General features: G+C 34.7%; 1 protein-coding gene across 1 annotated transcript; it reads right to left on the reverse strand.

The window, feature by feature from the left end:
* Positions 1–220: 220 nt before the first annotated feature.
* On the reverse strand, positions 221–21,429 carry LOC144967767 (uncharacterized). Its single transcript, XM_078905381.1, has 7 exons — positions 20,811–21,429; positions 19,027–19,164; positions 15,591–15,770; positions 15,157–15,228; positions 12,171–12,214; positions 11,197–11,421; positions 221–9,778 (listed from the first exon to the last, which is right to left on the reverse strand). The coding sequence occupies exons 2-7, from the start codon at positions 19,142–19,144 to the stop codon at positions 9,758–9,760; spliced, it is 660 nt and encodes a 219-aa protein (XP_078761507.1). The 5' UTR covers positions 19,145–19,164; positions 20,811–21,429; the 3' UTR covers positions 221–9,757.
* Positions 21,430–22,196: the final 767 nt, after the last annotated feature.

The following is a 22,196-nucleotide window of genomic DNA, read 5'->3' on the forward strand; positions in this document are numbered from 1 at the left end:
GACTGCGCCCAGAAAAAGAAATAAAGGGCACCAGTTAAAATGAAACTAGATCTCACAGCAGTTTATTGTATGTCCATGTCATGTATCCAAAGGAGAACCAGATCAAAAGTTAATTCTGATACCAGCACAGCATATCCTGAATTAATTTAAATTATTACAACGTAACATACAGTGAATCGCAACAACATTGCAAGATAAAAACAATTTACAAATAAGCCAATTCATAAAATATGACTTTATTCATTTAAAAAATATGTTACTCATGTAATTTGAGCAGTGATGCAAGGGTCTTGTATATACTGAGTTGCTACAATTCAGTCACATATAACATTGAAAAAAATCAAGAAGTTAATAAATAACAATCAACAGTTTTCTTGTGAGTGTATGCGTGCGTGCGTGTGTTTTGTGTTTGTTTTTAAGGGTATTACGGCGCTTGCGACATGTTAGGTCATATCAGAATCAGTGCCAGTAAAGAGGAAGAAAATGGGATAGTAAAAACATTCTAGATGTACAATTAAAACGACTTGAGGAAATGGTAAGGCAAAGGGGAATTGTTCAAATAGGGAACAGATGTAGATTCCAAGAACACACTATCAGTGTACTTAGTTTTGAGATCACCTAAAAGTCTCACCCAGACACCAGCACAAGATCCCACTAAGAGGAACACACTCAAATGTTTACAAATCATATGTTAAAGATGAAAAAATACAGTATATAACAGATGATTTAAAAGGAAAAAAATATCATCTCCCAAAACTGGAACAATACATTTGACTGTTTCCCTCCCAGCCAAGGACTCCGGTCAGGGTCAGGACAAAACTAAGTAATCTCATTCCAAGACAAAGACAGAAAGCAATTGGAAAACAGATACAAGGGGAGAAAACAGGCAAATACCTCCCTGCCCACTATGGGAAGTCGGGAACCCAACCCAGATGGCCTGAAAGATGCCATTTAACCCTTTACAAGTGGGTTTCAATTTTACTCAAGACACCAGATCTTTGTTGCCACCAAAACTTAAAGAGAAGTAACCTTCCCATTTAGTAAAGCCAAAACAAAACAGTCCCAAACACTCATGGTTTCATGGGAAGCATATCAAAGAACTCAACTATGACAATATATTATATAATGGAGAGGTGATATACAAAAATATCTCTGCTAAAAAAATAAATCCATTTGACCGTTTCCCTCCCAGCAAGCAACTCCCGACAGTGGACATGTGAAACCAAATGGTCTCATTTTCAGGTCAAGATTACAAAGCTAAATGGAAAAGACATGATTACGGGGGGGATAAAAGAGATAGCAAGGCTGAGGACCTATGAAGTATCAATTGGCCCGGGGAGGAAAATTACTCCCTAGGTAGAGATAGAACAACATATAGGGTTTTAAACTCAAACTAAAGTTAGGAAAATTACCTACATTAAAAATTGGGCTCAGCCAATATTTGATCAAAGTGACCACAGGAAAATCATTTATTTCTGAAGTACATAATAATTATCAGTTGTGACAATATCAAGATATCACAGATTTGAAAAGTCATGGCACACGTAGTAAAAATTTGCGGAATTAAAAGAAAAACACCAAGCAAAAAACTTAAGCATTTATATAGGCCAATATCCACGAAATGTACTCAAAGAGCCTTACAGGAGGTCCAAAGCCAATAGCAACATTTAACATGTAGGGCAAGAAATGATGCCTGTTAGGCTATACTACAATTTCTTTCCGACAAAGCCAATGCCAGGTACTCATTTTACAGCTGAGTACGGTGAGAAAGTGTGAGTAAATAGCGTTCTCCAAGGACTTAATTATGCACAACTCAAAAGCAGGACTCTAACCCTGGACCTTCCGAACCAAAGGCAAGTCCCACACCACTAGACCACATAGCTGCACAAAGGACTGGAAAATAGAATTCCATCCAAATTGGGTGGTGGCCTGAAAAAAGGAGCCATCAAATAACATAGATGGATAAAACCATTTCTCCTGAGTTTCATTAGGTACTCCGGGAGGCAGGATTGGATTATTTTGATCAGTACTGATCCGCAACCCATTCCAGCTCGTGTCAGGGTCCACGTAGGGGCATTCTTCCCCGCCCGCCTCCTGGGCAACGGTTGGAGTATTCCGAAAGGAACTTTCTAACCGGCTGATGACACGAGTTTCTATGTGTCTGAGGTGACGGATGAAGGGAGGAATCAACCGCCGTAGCCAGATTGCCCTAGTTCACGCAATAAGCTGTGCTAGCCCCATGACGCTGGTGGGGTGAAGGGAAACTGTCACTCTACAAAGATACCCTCCTGGACTCCCAGCCTAGACACCATTAATGGGTGGACAGAGCTCATAGCCTTGGAAAGCAGTCTGTCTAGGAGAAGGAAAACTCCAACTTCAAACCACCACTGCCTTGTGGATCTGGGAAGATGGCTATGGCTATGGAATCACATCCAGAGAATAAAGAACCGCTGAAGTCGGAGTCGCAGAGCCGAAAGGTGCAAATAGTCTGGAGAGGGAAACCAACCCAAAAATTAATGTGACACGCATCCTCCTCACAATTAGGTACTCCAAACCCAATGAAAATTTTCCCAAGAAAAGTTAAGACAAAGGGGAATTGGTTCAAATAGGGAACAGGTGTAGATTCCAAGAGCGCACTATCAAAGTACTTAGTTTGAGATTACCTAAAAGTCTCATCCAGACACAAGCACAGGTCCCCACTAGGAGGAATACACTTGAATCTTTACAAATCTTATATGTAAACAAAACATAATACAGTGCATAACAGAGAGATGATTTAGAAGACAAAAAATATCATCTCCCAAAACTCTAACTATACATTCGACTGTTTCCCTCTCAGTCGGGGTATCCGGCCAGGGCCAGGACAAAACCAAGTAATCTCATTCCAAGACAAAGACAGAAAGAGATACAGGGGGATAGAAATTTTGAATTTCAGAAAAAAACAAATGAAAATCGCTTTTTTGTTGTTGTGATTCTTCTGTAAAAATATCTGTAGAATCCGTTAGAAACTCAAAAAAGTGTCTAAAACTCTTAAAATTACCCTTGAATATGGTAAGGATAAGGTAAAATATGAATAAAAGAATAAAAGTGTTTCAACTTTACCCCTTAGCAACCTTATTTTTCACTACCGTAACATGGCAAAGCTTGGTATCATTGGAAACGTCTAAATCAAAACTAAACGTTATTTCGTTTCTCTCTATCTGTAAGGGAGGAGCAGAGACTTTTAGAGATTCATAGCCAATTTGATGTAATTGGTGCACGGGATTAAAAATGAGGTCACTATTTTGCACATTTTTCTTAGGGGAGTGGGTTAAAATATGTGGCTCCATCTTTTACAAGTTGCTGTTAGCTTATATCAATCTTTTGAAAAGGTTCACACTGTTTTAAAGTTTTATATAATATGCAGATTAATGCACAAAATATGTGTCTATTTTAGGCACATGAAATGTAGTTTTGCATTTTTCTCAAATTGTCATTTTTGACAAACTTGTGTCACTATTTTAAGAAGATCTCAAAAGGTAACTGCCAGAATTGGCTGTAACTTTGCCACACTGTTTAATTGATGTATATTTACCACCTTTTAATTAGCTGTTATAGTTTTTGAGTTAGGACATTTTAAAATGTAATTATCCTCTAAATTCTGAGACTTCGATATAGCCTAATAATGGAACACTTTGAAGCCGAATATGTAAAAATTTGATAAAGATACTCAAAATCAGCTTTTGTAAGGTGTTAGAGAATCTCCATAGGAGTTATAATGCCAAATATCAGGCCTTAATCCAGAATATGTTTTGAGGTCTACACAAAAAAAAAGTAATGTGTAAAACGCCGAGTCAGCATTTTAACCATGTCACCACTGGATGGAAAAACATAAAACATTTTTTTGGAAGGTTTGCAGTCCCTAGGATCAATAGTTTAAGTTTTTCCCATATCTTAATGAGGAGCAAAAACAGAAATTTATTTACTCCATATTCCACAGACAAAAAACGGGGAAACCTACATTAAAAGTGATATATAACCAATCATCTTGAACCAGTTTTATGTCGGGATGAATCTGATGCATAAAATTGAATTTTAAAATTTGAGTCGTAATAATTGCCTTCATTGGAGAGAATGATTTGATTTTATTTAAAAACTTAAAAAAAACAAAAATCTTCAATTTCATAATTCAGATCATTTTAACTTGAAACCCAATTTTCTCCACTCTGTTCATCCCGACATTATAATAGATTAACGACATTATAATAGATTAATGCTGTGGGTCGTTTATAAGTTCATGTAAATTCATGTTTGAAACAGAAAATCATTAAATATAAAATATTTCTGGCTACTTTTTAGCAAAATGCACCCATGTAAAGAGCGCTAAACCTGAAAATCACAAAGCGACACCCCACACCTTTTCTCAGACCACCATATGCATGTTTATGTATAAGTACTTTTCTCAGACCACCATATGCATGTTTATGTATATAAGTACTTTTCTCAGACCACCATATGCATGTTTATGTATAAGTACTTTTCTCAGACCACCATATGCATGTTTATGTATATAAGTACTTTTCTCAGACCACCATATGCATGTTTATATATAAGTACTTTTCTCAGACCACCATATGCATGTTTATGTATATAAGTACTTTTCTCAGACCACCATATGCATGTTTATGTATATAAGTACTTTTCTCAGACCACCATATGCATGTTTATGTATAAGTACTTTTCTCAGACCACCATATGCATGTTTATGTATAAGTAATGAAAATAAATGATTTTTTTGTTTGTTTGTTGCTTTAGGTCTCTTCCAACACAAATGAGGTTATATGAGAGACCGCTGAAAGAAAAAAACAAGCAATCTAACAAAAATAGTACAAATGTAAATCAAAATCATAACCTAAAGATATCATAAGCTAAATTATAAATAACCAAGAACAAACAGGCAGAAGATTTACAGAAAAAAAAATATCCCCTGTCAAAAATACAATCACAAACCAAAGAAGCAGGATAGGCTAGTAAAGAGAAGAAGAAACGACATCACTATCGGATCGTACACCCATGCGAACATCATAGGTATATGATTCAAAATAAATGACACAACAATGATTATAAAATAACATGACAAAAAACAGAGACATCCACAAAAACAGAAAATCTTGGAATTTCATTTCAATATCCAGCAAGATGTCATGGAATCATTACTTTACATAGACATAATTTGTCACAAAGATACAACTAATTAAACTGTCTTATGTCAAGGCATAAAAGATCAATGCTATATTACACTAAAAGACAAAGCTTTGAATATAGTAGTAGCAGTGTGTGTGGGAACTTCAAACTGAGAGAGTCAGAAACCAGCTTTAGGGATCATTTCAATGTTAGTAAAAAGAAAGATGATAAGGGATAAGTTGTAGATTTGAAAGTTAAAAGCATCATAGAAAAAGTAAGACGAAGTAGACTGGTTCATTTAGTAGGGAACAGAAGAGTCCAGAAGATATAACGAGCAATCCATCAATGAGCCTTTTTTAAAAAAAATATCTAAAAGTCCCATGCAGGCATAAGCAAAGGGTCGTGCTTTCAAGAATAAAGTTAAATGTTTACAAAGTGCAATACATCCAAAACTAAAAACGGCAACAGTAAATAACAGTTTAATTGCAATGAAAAAAATTATCCTCTCTCCAAAAAAAAAAAGGATATATACATTCAACTGTCTCCCTCTCAGCTAAGGACACCTGCCAGGACCAGGAAAAAACGAGCAATGTTCAATCCAAAACAATGACGAGAGGAATGTGTAAAGGTAAAACAGGGATAGAAGACACAGCAATAGATTTACTCCAAGACCTATATTGATGGAAACATCCTCTAACAATCTTTTTAAAAATGTATTGCATACAGTCAGCAGCAGAGGAAGTAGAACAACAGACAAGATGATTCCAACCCATACAAATGAGGAGTAAGACAAAGATAATAATAATACTCTCCCCAGACCTAATTTCCATTTAAGTGATAAAATAGAAAGAATGTGCCAGGAATAAAGGCCAACAGACAAACTGTAAACGGAAACCACGCTCAGTATCTCAAAGAAAAACAGACCACTTTTTTACAAAAAAAAAAATCAAATGATTCGTTCTGAAACAAGTAAAGAAATTTATTATTTGTTTTGTTTTAAACTGATTTACGGCGATTGCAACACATTTAGGTCATATCAGTGCCAGTAAAAGGGAGGAAAATAAGATGGTAAAACAATTCGAAAATTACAGTTAATGCACCCAAGAAAAAGTAAAACAAAGGGGAATTGGAGATGTAGGTTCCAAGAAGAAACCATAAATGTACTTAGTTTGAGATCACCAAAAGGTCTCATCCAGACATCATTACATCCACTAAGAGGATTACACTCAAATGCTAACAAGATGTTCAAAACAAAAATAAAGAGATGATTTACAAGGGACAAAACCAAGTAACTCCATTCCAAGCAAAAGCAGAAAACAGATTTAGGGGAATAGAAGATACAGCAAGTGACCTCTGCCACCATGGGAGGTCCAAGACCCCACCCTGAAAGCAATTTAAATATCTTGGCCACAGCAAATAGAAGATGCGAAACAAATGAAATGCTGAATTAGTCAATCAAAAGCAGCTTTCATACATTTAAAAAAATAACTCCTTAAGTTGATCTTTCATATGATGCGAGGTCCACTAATGAGATAAAAGTGCTTTGCAAAGGGTACCAAACTAAAAACAACACAAAATGTAGGGCGATACAAGACACTATTTCGTTATATGCAGCTTAACATTTGAATACCAATTAAGGATAAACCTATAAGTGAGGTTTTGAGATTAATATTCATTCCAATGAGCGGTTGTAAATTTTGAAAATGCTACCAATACATTGCTGCAAAATATAATATTCTAAAGTAATACTAACTCAATGCTTTAGTAAAAAAATATAAATTAATTTGATTTGGTGTAAAACATAGCATTTTTTTCTGTGCGTAATACTAACACCAATAAAATTTACATATATACAGAACATTAACAGTGTGGGCACTTCGTGGGTATAAAGTAAATGTAATGGCAACAAGAATATGCAAAGTTTGGATACTTGGAAGAATTTTTTTATATTACAACAACACTAATAGAGCAGTAAAATTGGCTGCCCCAAACGTAAACAAAGGTCTAGAAGCACATGGCAAACCACATGTTCCGGTCTTGACAGCTCACGTTCCAATGTAAATTATAGAAAAAAATAACCTTTAAAATTTGGCTGTTAGGTGGCAAAAGAAACACATATTCCTAAATACTCGATCATGCATCAAATAATGTCTAGATATGGATATTTTATGGAACAAAAGGTAAAATTTATCAAAAGTTACAGTCTATCTATTTTTAGACCAGAGCAAATCATTGCGCTGGTGTGAACAAGACGAGAATTATTCGGAGCCTGGTTTTCAGAATAATTTAGCCTTATATTATTATTTCTGCAACTGTTAGATTTTATGTAAACATATTTTCAATACTGAAAGTGTATTGCCTACAACTCAAACTACAAAATTGGGAGACCTATATTGTACGTAAATTATTCCGGTCCCTAAAGAAAATCACTAGCAACTTGTTATTGTTTACGTTTGGGGCACCTAATTTTACTGCTCTATAATAATAATAATAATAATAGTAATAATAATAATAATAATAATAATAATAATAATAATAATAATAATAATAATAATAATAATAATAATAAAAATAATAATAATAATAATAATAATAATAATAATAATAATAATAATAATAATAATAATGATAAAAATAATAATATTAATCATAATAATGGTAATGGTAATGACAACAACAACAACAACAACATTATATGTTTTAAAGGTTTTTGCAGAAAAGTGAGTGGAGCAGTCACTTATGTTGATAAGAACAAGAAATGAAATGAAGTGAGTATGTTTTTCGTTTGTTTTTAAAGGTTTACGACGCTTGCAACACATTTAGATCATATCAGCACCAGTAAAAAGGAAGAAAATTGGAAAGGAAAAACATTTTAGATGTACAATTAAAGGACTTGAAGAAATGGTAAGACAAAGGGGAATGGTTCAAATAGAGAACAGATATATCTTCCAAGAGCATACTATCAGTGTACTTAGTTTGAGATAATCTAAAAGTCTTACCCAGACACCAGCACAAGATCCCACTAAGAGGAATACACTCAAATGTTTACAAATCATATGCTCAAAATAACAAATAACGATACATAACAGAGAAATGATTTACAAGGAAAAAAATATCATCTCCTAATACTATAACTATAACTATACATTCGACTGTTTCCTTCTCAGCCAAGGACTCTGGCCAGGGTCAGGACGAAACCATGTAATATCATTCCAAGACAAAGAGAGCAATTGGAAAACAGACACAGGGGGATATAAGACACAACAAGTACCTCCCTGCCCACAATGGGAGTTCAGGAAGTGAGTAAAAAAGTGCCAGAAGACAATAGAGAATTTTAAAAATTTCATGGCGATGGGGGCTTGAACCCACAACCTTACTGGTAGACATGCTGCTTGATACCACTTTTTTTTTTGAGTGGTGGATGGCTTTGACTACCCTCTCCCGGCCAGGTGGAGAATTTGGACCAGTAAGGTCAGGTTCGAGTCCTCATCACTGCAAAGTTTTTTATTCTCTTGATTTCTGGCACTTTTCTACTCACTTCATTTCTTTTTAAAGGTTTTTGCAACTCTTGTAATTTCAAAGGCTGCAAAAAAAAGGAAGATGATGGCATAGGTCTGCACCTACAACAACAACAATAATAATAACAATAATGATAATAATGATGAAGATGATGATGATAACAGGCACGATTTTATATAAGTTAAATAGTATGAAGTAGGCACTGGTCTTGATGATATAAGTACCTAATAGTACTAAATATATGCCACAGCGTAATCTATATTTTCTTTGTAAAAAATCTGACTTTATCTAATCTTTAAGATTTCTTTCCTGGTGTTCATATATCATCACTTAAACATAATGACTTGGTTTTAAGCTGGAAAAAAGTCCACCAGTGGGTAATCCAACAATATAAATCATAAATTTTCCTAATATAGTTGAGAAAATCCGGGTTAAAAAAATTGACTTTCTCTTGATAACATTAATAATTGTATTTTTAAAAACTGTTTAAAAAAAGTGATTTCATTTGCATAATTGGCAGTTTAAGATTGACAAGCTGCCTTTGATTTATCTATTTATATAATTCATTTAGGGGTAGAAGGTAAAATATGGATTAGGGGGTATATTCTTTCTCTTTTCGCCTCTGGCCCCTTGATATAAAATGAATAATTTAATAGCTTTTAAATCTTTTAAAAAAAAAAAAAAGTGAACAATTTAATCCCCCGATGAAAACAAAATCAATATTTAACTTGGTTTTGAGTATTGAAAATCATTACACAGTTAGCCAGAGGATAGAATAAAAAGTTAAACTATCACTAAGAATGCTGTCAAATGAAGTATACTTTAACTATCGGCAGTGTGATCATATTAAAAAATTTGAATCAAATAAACAGACTGGGAAAATGGGTGACATATCTAACCACAAAACTCGTGATATTGTGTTCATTTCACAAACTGCCAAAGTTTCATGCGCAAGTTAGACACGATTTAACAGGTCAATTTTTAAAACATGGTGGATGTATTTATGCCGAGACATCTGACAGATGGATGAACTTATAGAAACTTGCATCTCAGCTTGAATTCCACCCTGTCCTTTCTAGGAATTGACAAGTCTACGCTGTGGGATTTAAAAATAGAAAGTAAAAATGTCAGTCATCTATTGAATATAAATATACACCATGCATAGCTTGTAAAATAATAATGATGCAATTGAGCAAAAAACTCTTTCTCTCTCCCTTTTCGTCTATTTCATCAACGTGAAGGTGACTGATTGGGGAAAAAAAATTCATAGCTTTTGCTCATAGAGTTTTAGATTAAGGGATGACCTTTGACATTTTCATTGTCTGTGTTATCCATCTCAATTCCAAAATTTGGAATCGTAAAAGAAAGTTCATTGGCATACTATGTCTTTATCAGTCAAGGTGATATCTGTTGCCAACTTGTCAAACAGTTATCACAAATGATCCATGGTTCACTTTTCACCTTAATATCAATTGGTATTAACAACCTAAAAGTACCATGGTAATAAAAAAAAATTAAATTAAAATAAAATTTTATCTTAACCCATTGCCGCCCAAATCGCCCAAAATCGCCCGCTCAAAAAACATCTCAAACAGTCCAAATCGCCCGACATCGCCCACCAGGTACCCAGCATCTTTGAACCCGTAAACTAAAAATGTGTGTAGAACCACTTCTTTTTATTTAGAAAACGAAAGTAGAGAAAGAGTGAAAGTGAAACTAGAAATTTCCCGATCGTTTTTATCTCAATTCGTTTGTCTGCTGTGATTTTTTGAAGTTTGTCGACCAAATCGGTTGTGGTAACATCCTTTTTTTTTTTTTTTTTTGCTGGAATGGCGTTTGAATTCCTCAATTCTCGGGCGTGATCAACGTTTTTTAATGGATAGTGATGATGATAGTTGAGTTGGATGCGCATTTTGATGACATTGACAATGGGTTTCATGTGTTTTAATATTATTACATATTTTTCAACTTTAACATTTTTTTTTTCAAATCAAAATATGAATCAATAGTCCAAAACAATACATCAAATTAAAGGCCATTCATTCTTCTTTCCAAAACAACTTTTATTTTGTTTCTAGCATGCCTCACATTCTTGCAATTAATTTTTTAATGAAGTGTACTATGACATTTGGAAGAGTTATCTCCCCTCGCATGGTCTGTGAGAGACATTTTTTCAGATTATGCCCGGGCAGCAATGGGTTAAAATTACTGACAATTTGACAACTAAATTGATTTATCTAAATTCAAGTGAGTACATACATGACTTAAAGTGTTGCATGTACTGGATAATCCCCTATAAAGCTTGGGCAATCTTTCATTTCTAATTTATGTAACAAAGCCATAATTCTGGACATTATATTTTTCATATGGGGAGGGATTCTTTCTCAGAACGTTCGAGACAAAGTCTCAATTACATTATCACAGGAGCAAACCTGGTAATAAGCATAAAAGTTTGAGAATAAATAATTCAACCACATGAAAAAAAAAAAAAACTTGTTTAAAACAATGACTAACCAGTCCTCCACCCTGGAGAATTATGTCAGCGTATTTCTCTGTGACAAATCGATAGGATATTGCTGCTGCCAGGCTAACAGCAGGAGCTGATACATTCCTCAATGCTGATGAGACACCTTTAGTTATATGAGTGACCATCGCTATCTTGTCAAGGCCTTCATTTCCTACCAGGAACGTTTCAAGTTTTGTTTTCACTTCACCGTAGACGACATTCACCATAGGTTCCTGGTTTGATGAAACATGGGGAAGTTTAATTATCTAACTGAAAAAAATATACATCGGGCTATTACAAAATGATTGAGAGTTAGCTTATTGAGGGAATGCATTTGACAGATTTCAAACTCCAATAGTGACTCAATAATCAGTTTACTATAAGAATCAACAAGAAATTATTGTTTTGAGTCATTTGAGGTGTGCCAAATAAGAGCAGAGAATAAACATATCAGAGTTTCTTGGAGCCAAACCTTGGACACAGAATGATTTGATTTGATGGTCTGATTTGAAGTTCTCTAAGGCAATATAGATCCTAGTTTTTTTTAGTGCAGATATGTGGTCTTGTGGTGTGAAATTCGCCTTTGGATAGGAAGGTCCTGGGTTCAAGTCCCATTCTGAGCATCACATCATAGTTGAGTCCTTGGAAAGGGCTCTTTATTCACATTCTCTTACTGTACTCAGTGTAAAATGAGTACCTGGCATTTAACAGCATTGTCTCTGTCCGAAAAAAAAATTGTAGCATCGCCTAACAGGCGTCATGTCTCATCCTCCGCATTAAGTGTTCTTGTTGGCTAGGACGATAATTGTAAAGCACTTTGAGCACGTTTAGAGGATATTGTTCTATTTATTTATTTTTCTTTCAATTTGATAAAATGTCAATGTCAAAAGTAAAATGATTCTGTTCTATGTCAATGGAAAATCACTAAAATGGCTGGTAGTTCCACTCCTATTCATCCATGATTATTCAAAGAAAGACTGACCTGAAATATGTCACTGGAAGGCATAGATGTACACAACTCTTTTTCTGTAATGAAAAACGTGATATTACACATTAACTAAGGCTGGGCTTAATTTTCCTCAAACCTGAAATCACATCTATTTTCACAATAGTAGAGAGCAGTAAAAGAAATGTAAATCAAGACTTCATTTGAAGCCTGAGATGATTTGTTATTATTATTCTCTATTTTTAATAAATGGCCAGTTCTCCAGATATAAAGGGACGAGCAAACTTTTGGAGAAATAAAAGAAGAAATGTATCATATCATTATCATTATAGCATCATTATTATTATTATTATCATCATCATCATCATCATCATCATCATCATCATCATCATCATCATCATCATCATCATTATATATTATTATTATTATTATTATTATTATTATTATTATTATTATTATTACTATTATTATTATTATTATCATTATTATTATTATTATTATTACAATTCTTCTTCTTTTCTTCTTCTTCTTCTTCTTCTTCTTCTTCTTCTCTCTTTCTTCTTCTTCTTCTTCTTCTTCTTCTTATTATTATTATTATCATTATTATTATTATTACAATCATCATCATCATCAATATAATGTTTTTTTTATCATTATCATAATTAATATTATTATTACCATTATAATTATTATTGTTGTAATAAATCAATATCATAAAATTAAATACATTTCTATTGTGTTTCTATGTATTCGCCATGCTCAATGCATTTCACAGTGCTCCCTGTATTCCTTCAGTGATTTTTGTTAAAACAAAGATCATTTCCATGCTGTACAAGTTCCTGCAAAGTGTGCTTTTTGTATTTCCATAATTGTCTATAACCAAGTACCCAACTATTCATCAGTCAAGCAGAGGGTTATATATGAAAAAAGGCCTTACCCAAGGATGCAAAATTGGGACCATAGTTTTCCGACCATTGTCAACCATCTGATCACTTACCTCACTCAGCATTGTTGGATTCTATTACAAAACAAGGCACTGTGCATATACAACGGAGTCATAAGCACCTAAATATTTCTATTAGTTTATTTATTTTGTTCTAAAAGATCTCAGCACCAAAAACACCTGTGAGTCTAATCAATTTAGAGACAAAATACATCTAGTCAAACCCAGACATTATCAAAGTATTGCCACAAAAAGAGAACTCAAACAAATAGTTCATAACACACCTCACAACGTTTGAGACAAAACAGTGAGGGGATTTACAATGTAAATAAAAAATATGATCTCCTTCAGAAAAATCATATGTCAGGCTATTTTCCTCTTAATAATGGGCTAAACTAGAATTTTTGCCTGTGTCAAGGAAAATTTTTAACAGAACACCTCAATGGTGTATCAATATTTCTTACATAATGAGTTGTCTATTGGATACTGTGTCTTTTTTTTTCCCCCTCTCTTTTTTGGGGTAGGGGGTGGGGGAGGGGGGGGGGGGCTGTTTTTTTGGGTTTTTTTGGTTTGTTCTATCACTTTTATAATGTCAGTTCCAAAATCCAGGTACTCATTCACACCTAGGATGAATGGGGTAGAATATGTAAAATGCCTTACCCAAGGACACAATGCCAAAGGCAGAGTTTTTCATTCATTGGTCACTGATCATATCACTTCAAAATGACACACTAATAATCGCTTGGTCAAAGACATATGGTAGCTGTGCTGCCAACCCCAGCGCAATAAAATTGTGTACAATGGAAACCAAAATAAGTAAGATTTTGAAAAATTGCATAAGAAAACAGTGATGATCACCTAATGCCTGCCAGCCTAGTGCCCATTTTGCCTAAATGCCCACTAATTTGGTGAAACGGATTAATTTCTTTTAAAACATAACTCTAAATGCCTGCTTTTCAAATTGGGAATCGCCCAAGTGCTCGCTCTGAAATAAAAATTTTTGAAAAAAAAGAAAGAAAGAGAGAATTTTTCGTTATCATTTACAACCAAACGAATTGATTCATCCACATAATAACACCGCCCCAAATTACTGTCAATCCATTTTACATTTGCTCCACCTTCATTGTCTCCAGAAGTCTCATCCTATGTCCCCCATACTGCTTTCTCTCTCAATGTAATGTCTCATCAGCTTTATACAATTGTCCCCTTACAAATGGCTGCTGAAAAAGGACAATTTTAATCATCAATCAGTCGGTAGTCCAGCAAGTAAGTCAAGTAAGCTCCTCCCACTAAAATCACACATACCCACGACATGACGCCCAGATCAAGGCGCTTTTGATGTTACAAAACCATCCGCCTCCTTTGACCACATTGCTCTTTTCTTCTTTTCTCACGCCCGGATGCGTCAATTGCCTTGATATCTGCACTGCGATCGGATGTAAGTCTCCTGCATTTTTAAAACCTTGATAGTTATCCGCAACGAAACAACTGATGAAAACAATTTCAACTTACTTTATGGCCTATCTAGGACAGGGAAACAGCAACATTTGGGCTGAAATTTGATCTCGCTCCGAATAACAAGATAGATAGCCGGCAGCAAGCGGATTTCAGATCCATGACCTCGGATGACAAAAGTAGTTTCACCAGTTTCACGATGCAGGGCGCAATCCTCATCGGTAAACCCATTAGCAGTCGCAGAAATTACTCATTTTTGGATTTCCCTGATAGTCTAAAATACGATCTATTATTAGGCTTTGGAGTTTCCATGAAAGATAATAGTAAAGGGTTTCAATGTTGACAGTTGTAAGACTGAAATCTGATAATTGTGTAAAGTCTGAAATCAGCCTATGGGCTGAAAATTTACAGGCCTGGTGATATGAATGCTTATATATGTATTTATCATTCTCTTGATCAACTTCCATCTAAATGCTCCTTTCTGCTTCCCAAACACCAGGCATTTAGGTGATCACCACTGAACCAATTTTTAAAGTAAGATTGACAGCCTGCTCTGTCAAGTTATTCTTCAGGATGACTAAACATCATTTTGTTTGTTACCAGTTTTTTACATGCTGTGCTTACCTAACTTTGCATCTATTTTCTTGGCTTTGCTATCAAGGCACTTCACAATTTCATCAATAAGATTATTTTCCTCTGTTCAATAATATAGAAAAACACATTTAACCATTTAATAAAAATAATAATTATTATTATCATTTACTATAAGAAAAAAGTCCTACAACTAACAATAATTTCAAAAGAAAACTTAACTATGGAAATATTTTTTAGCTGTAAAAAGCAGATAGATAGATAAATAGATAGATAAATAGATAAATAGATAGATAGATAGAGAGAGAGAGAGAGAGAGAGAGAGAGAGAGAGAGGGTGGAAGAGAAGGGTGAGGAGAGAGGTGAGAGAGAGAGAGAGAGAGAGAGAGAGAGAGAGAGAGAGAGAGAGAGAGAGAGAGAGAAAGAGAGAGAAAGAGAAAGAGAACTTCATTATAAATGTCAGCTTACCTTCTTTAGACTGACTATAAGAGTCACCAATAATAGCCAATTTTTCTGCCGCATCCTTGAGAGCCTGCAAATCGTCAACATGATCCTCATTGCAATTTCCATCCAATGGTGAATCACTTTCCATCTCTGAGGAAACTTCTCCCTCTGCTATAAAGTCAGAGTCATGAGATGCCTTACAATCTGCATTGAAATGATAAAGGTTGCATAGATGAAAGTCAGGCCTGTAAATGGTTGGTGAAAAAAATTGTCAGAACTTTTTGAACATGGGGAAATAGACCAACAGGACAAAAATATGGATTAATTAATTAAATAAACACATTATGTGCCACTACCACCATCATCATCAATACCATACCACCATCATCATCAATACCATACAACCATCATCTTCATCAACATCATACCCCCACCCCCCTCCCTTCACCATCATCAACATTACGATCAATTTATTTTTTCACTTTGGCTCATGTTCAAAATGACAATGCAGAGTTACCCCCACCAGGCAAAGTCATCCCAGTTGACGGTACTGCCTCAGGTGAGCACAATGATTTTCAGGGCTCAGATATTGAAGGTATGAAGTTAAGGTCACTCAGCACTTTGTTATTATTTTTAAACAGCCTGTAAGTGATAAGTTTTCAGTAAATGTAGCAATGACTATCCCGCACAAATTTTTGGGCCTCTTTTTCGCTCATGAAGTGCCCGAATTCGCGACAAAATATGGGATGAAGCCGTTTCGTAAATGCTATTTTTTAAAATTAATTACGACGCTGTTTATCGATGAATATGACTGAAAGTTGGCACACAGTTAGAAAAAGGGTTATTTTAGATTATGTCAAGCGACAAAACTCGTGTGATTACCAGAAGACAGTTAAAAATAGATTTTTACTCTTTGGAGTAAAATATTTCTAAAACTACCGGGTGTGGAGGTTTTGTCGCTGACAAGGTAATACATGAACATTTCTTCTTTTTGGTTGTAAAATTTCATATGAATATGACGAGTACTTTTCCCGTATTTTACAAAACACCATCCTAATTTGCTCTTCATTCATAAAAGACATGAAGCCATTTTACGCCCCTACAGCCCGAATCACAATACGAGTTCAAAACGATTTGGCACCAAACTGAGTGGCTGAGCGGGTCGTGGCAAAGCGCTTTCTGATTGGTTGACCTCGTTTTAAAGTTCATGACTAGTCAAAATGTCTGCGCGGTCTCACTGGCAGAGGGGTGTTTATCGTCTGCGTTTGGGTTCAATAAACAGCTGATAATTTCACTGTTTAATTTACAAGAATTTAAGAAATTATGATGTTAAAAGTTTTCGATTGCAACATGATCTACAATCTCAGCATGGCTTTAATTAATGTGTTCCAAGCCACGTTCCACCAGTAACCTTTGTCCCCTTGTCCAATTTCTCTTTTCCTTCTATATTTCTTTCATTTATGTACGCCATCTCTCACCCCCCCCCCTCTCTCTCTCTCTATTTCTCTGTGTGTGTGTGTGTGTGCGTGTGTGTTATATACCATCCTGCTCTAAAATTATATACGTTAGAATTCTTCTAATGTTTTCATCATGTTCTCTATCAAATTTGCCATAAAATTGCCAAGTTTCAATCTTTTAATCCACTTATTACGCAAGATACAACCAAAGGTCGAAAAAAAATGCTGAAAAAGCGTCCCATATTTTCACGTTTTTTTCCTCTTTGGGGGTCATCCAAATAAATAACAGCTTTGAAACTGCATAACTTGTTTATTTATGAATGGATTTTTAAAATTCAAAAACATTTTTACTCAGTGGAGATAGGGCTTTGATTTTAGACAAAAATTTTCCTCAAAAAGAAAAAAAAACATTTTTCATAGTCATTGCTAGTAAATGATATCAATCAGACTATAAACGCTGGAGTTTCACACAGTTTTGTGTGTTGGTATATTAACCTGGCTGGTGGATGTTGTGATTATTTTACCTAAACGCATAGCATCAATTCAGTAGAACACGGATATAGTAAAGAGCTTTTGTAGGCAGATAAAAAATTGTATTGTTAAAATACCTACATATCAGTAGTTAATTATATCGGTTAAACGAGAAGAAAGACGTTGATTGTTAATACTACGAGTTTGTTCAAAATATTCGCTATAAGCGTGCTATGCTGTACTTATATACGTTTTTTTCCAAGTCACACAGGAGCAAACAGGAATGCATAAACCTCTCATTCCACAATGGGGTAACTAAGTTACGCATAAAGTTTGTAAAAAACTTTTTTTTACCCCCATTTGTAAAAAAAAGGCATGTTGCTAAATCGCCATTGGTCACTATGTTATGCAATTTTTTGTAACCATTTGAGCATAAACCTTTGCAAAAATGAATTTTTGAGGATTATTGAAAATTTCAGAGAAAAATTTGAAATATGTTTTCTTAAAAGTAAAAAAAACAAGGCCTGGGGTAACAAAGTTACCCCTGAAGTACTATTAGGGTTAAAAAATGTGTCTACTATTACACCTTTATTTCATTTCTGATGATCTTAAATGAATCCTTTAAGATTTAAGCCAAGCCCGGATAGTCAGCAAGGACAATTCCTTTAGCCAGCAAGATCTCCAAGCAAGAGACAAAAAAGTCCTGCCCCTGTATATATATAGTGGGACTACATGGTCTTGTGGTATGACACTCACCTTCAGATTGGAAGGTCCTGGGTTCGAATCTTGCTCTGAGCAGCACTTAAGTGAGTCCTTGGAAAAGGCTATTTACTCACATTCTCTCATCGTACTCAGGTGTAAAATGAGTACATTGTCTCTGTCAGAAAAAAGATTGTAATATCGCCTAACAGGCATCATGTCTCGTCCTACATGTTAAATGTTGATATTGGCTAGGGACCCCCTTGATAAATGCTTTGAGCACATTTAGTGGTATTGATATTGCACTATAGAACAGTTCAAGCTTTTTTTAAAATACACATGTGCATTTGTGTTTGTTTATGCATCAGTGTTTTTGCTTGTCTTCAAATCTGTTAAAAAGTTGTTTCCTTATGAATGCATGCCGATGATCTTGAAAAGCTCATGCCATGTTTCTATCTCCTTCAATATATGTATAAAAGATTGTAAAAACTCTTAATTATTCTTTGTTTCTTCAACTATTAATAAAATATATAGCTTTTAGAAAATGTGGTTTTGTATCACAACATATATTTTTTTTTAATACAAAGGAGGTCAATTTTTGTGATCACTTATGTATGAAGTGTTCCATTCTTCCAGAGAGTCGCCTTTGCTTATCATGGTATGGTCAATGACACTGACCATTGTCTTATTGATTTCCAGTAGGCACGTAAGACTTGAGTGAAGATCAATGGGTCATCTAGGTGGACAGATGGGTCAGATAAAAACCTCAACTGTGACCCAAATTGATACCCAGCCCTTCACCCTACTAAGTGAGATATCAAAAACTCTTATACCATAAGTCATATGTTCATTTTGAATCAGCCCCGAGACGTCTGATGCCACTGCAAGATGCATGACTGCCCACACTTCTGCCAAAAGTGCATCCGGAAGCTGCTTTTGTTTTGTTGCCATTTTACTTCAGTCTCTCTATCCTGCAATGAGTCATTCAAATGAGAAGAATAGCAAAATGCTTATCATATTAATAGAAAATGGACCAAAAACTATTTTTTTAAATGTCATTAGGTACCACAAGAGAAATATTTAAAATGGGGTTTTCTTACTATATTCATAAAGTATTCTGAAAACATTTTTCAAATTTTGAAAATCCATACAAAAGTAAGTAAAGGAGAGCAAATTCATTTTTCAAGAACTTTCTTAAGGTAAGAATTTTCCTTTTTCCTCTTATGGTTAAGACTATTGGAATGGAAGCGTGAATTAGAAGGGGGAGGAATGTGGAGAAGATTTTGTGCTACTGTTTGTTGTGATAGTTTTGTTATGTTTTGACTGTCGTGTCTCGATCGAGCTGTTGTGAGTAATCTTTGTGTTATGTTTGTTCACTGTCTCCTGCTTAAACGTGACATCATCGTTTCTACCACATAAAAGCTTGCGACAGTCTTCATGATTCATTCTCTCTCTTCAACTTGACATTACTTGATTATTAAACTTCGTTGATCACGTAGATCCGAACCACCATTCCTTGGTATGTTTTTAGTGTGGTTTTACCTGGACTATTCCCGATGTGCTTGTGAGCATTTTAACTGCCCATATATCGTACTCTACGTATATGGAGACACCCACTTCAGTGGAGACTGTCTCTTTACTTTTTCCTATGGCCTCGAAGTCTGAATAGTCTCCCATGGCTATTCAGACTCAAATTCCAATGCGCATGTACAATCAAACGATGATTCAGACTCAGGCTGAATAGTCTCCCGTGGCAGTATAGTTTTTTTTGTTGTTTGAGTTTTTTTTTTTTTTTGTTGTTGTGTTTTAGTTTTAAATATTTTAATTATTGATAATTACATAAAATAAATGCAAATCAAAATTACGATTTAAGTAACTTACAACAGGTAGTCTAATCTGCTATATTTGACGAGAAAGACAAACTCATAGATTAATTGGGTCCAGAGAGAAATTAAAAAGAAGAGTTAAAACTCTTCAAAAGTAACAAAAGTCAGTCAAAATAAATGTGGAATAAATTAAAAGCGTTTCTAAAAACATAACACGATGTCCAAATAAAATCAGGACAAAGAAAAAACATTGTGATAGTGTGAGACAGCCAACAATCATTCTAATAATTCTACAGTCCAAAGGAGGGGTATGATTGATGAGTATGAGTATGAGCTGAAACAGTGTGGATATGGGAGACAGAATTTCTTCTGAACTCTGTTTCTATTTCTTTATCAGTTCCACCCTCTGCCTACTGCTCACATTGTGTCGTCCCCCCCTTTGTATGTGCACGCACATTGGAGTCCGAATAGCCACGGGAAGACTATTCAGACTCAGTCCGAATTGCCACTTCGTTTTCCTATATTGTACCTATTGTGAACCAGATTGAGAAATCCGTTCACGACAGTTTTCCATGACTATCAGAATGCTTTATGAATAAAGTAAGAAACATCCATTTTAAAATTCATAAATTTGTCTCTTGTGTTACCGACTCAAATTACGTTGAAGAAATCTCACATTTCACATCAACGATACTCAAAAAATAATGTGCTACTCTAACATAGCTATGGATTGACAATTAATAATACGAATATTTTGTTTTATTTTAGTTGAATTAATAACTGTTACAAACCTCTTAAATGGCTCTGTAATTTGGGGGTTAAAAACAAAATATTTCTCGGAATGAAAAAGTTTTATCAACTTTTTTTTGTTTCTCGAAGGGCTGTGTTGTCAGTAGTCAAAGTTCCTCGTGGCCAATTTTCGACTTTAAAAAATGGCTATTTGGAACCTCACGTGTCCAAATACTGCAAACTCTTTAATTCTCTTGAAAGGCTCGTCGGTTTGATAAAATAAATAATTAAATAGACCAAGAAAAAAAGTAGTTTTAAGGAAAAAGATAAAAATCAAGAAAAAAGAAAATGGTATAAACACTATTCTCCGTGTGGCTAATTTTAGCAAAATTGGCCACGCACATGGCCATCTGGTAGCCCTGATCGCCCAGCCTTGACTCTTGACCTCGGAAAAGGTTGATTAGAAAAAAAAAAAAAAAAAAAAGAACTGTGTATTCCCTACGATAGTGTACTGAATACAAACGTGGGTAATCCCAAAACCGGAAATTTAAAAAGAAAACCTATAGAGCTAACATATATAGCTGATGCCCTCAAAATAGAGGGACTGGCAGTACGTAAAAAAAACGTGCTCCTCCCTCCGACCGCTTACTTTCTACAGCAAATTATAGAGAAAAATAACCATAAATGTGTAATTGGTAGTTGGCAAAAAAAAAAAAAAAGCGCATACCTACTCATAATATTCGATCACGCATCAAATACTATTTAGATATTCATATTTTATAAAACAAATGGTAACACTTTTATCAAAATAATTGTCGATCTATTTTTGTTTACTTTCCAGGATTTCTCTACAACAGAAAGGACCTACGAAATTTCTCTGTCGTCAATCTGGAATTCAGTAATGTATTTATGTCTTTATTGTTTTTTGTTGTTGGCTCAAGAGGGTTTTCAGTCCCAAACGTTCCGTGTTGGTTATTTTGTTCTTTTTTAAAGCTATTATATTCATTTTTGTTTATTACTTTTAACAGGTGTGTATTCAGTACACTGGTGTCGGGAATACACAGTTCCACATACACAAAAAAAAAAAAAAAAAAAAAAAAGTGTACCCGTTGCTTCGCTCTATAAATCAGACGCTTTTGTGAAAAAAAAAAAAGAAAAAGAAAAAGGAAAAAATAATATTATTATTATTTCATCCGTGCACATATTTGCTAACAATATAAGAATGCAATATGTCGCTTATATTCAAAAGACCGATTCGCTCCACCGGTAAAGTCTCTCGCCTTGATATTAGTCTATGTTTATAAATTATATTATCTAGTTATAATTACCACAGACACTACCCCCCCCCCCCCCCGCCCACACACACATACAGAGAGAGAGAGAGAGAGAGAGAGAGGGGGGGGGGGGAGGGGGGGGGTTACAATCTTGGCGTAGGTAATGGAGCAAAT

The sequence above is a fragment of the Berghia stephanieae genome, chromosome 3, assembly GCF_034508935.2.
Source record: "Berghia stephanieae isolate SIO BIC M18660-M18661 chromosome 3, UCSD_Bste_1.3, whole genome shotgun sequence".
In the NCBI taxonomy this organism is placed as follows: Eukaryota; Metazoa; Mollusca; class Gastropoda; order Nudibranchia; family Aeolidiidae; genus Berghia; species Berghia stephanieae.

Coding starts and splice junctions, on each gene's coding strand:
- LOC144967767 (XM_078905381.1), bottom strand. CDS start 19,144: ATGGCAACAAAACAAAAGCAGCTTCCGGATGCACTTTTGGCAGAAGTG. Junction 11,422..12,170: donor CTTCCAGTGACATATTTCAG/GTCAGTCTTTCT, acceptor TCATCAAACCAG/GAACCTATGGTGAATGTCGT. Junction 9,779..11,196: donor TTCTCCAGGGTGGAGGACTG/GTTAGTCATTGT, acceptor TAAATCCCACAG/CGTAGACTTGTCAATTCCTA.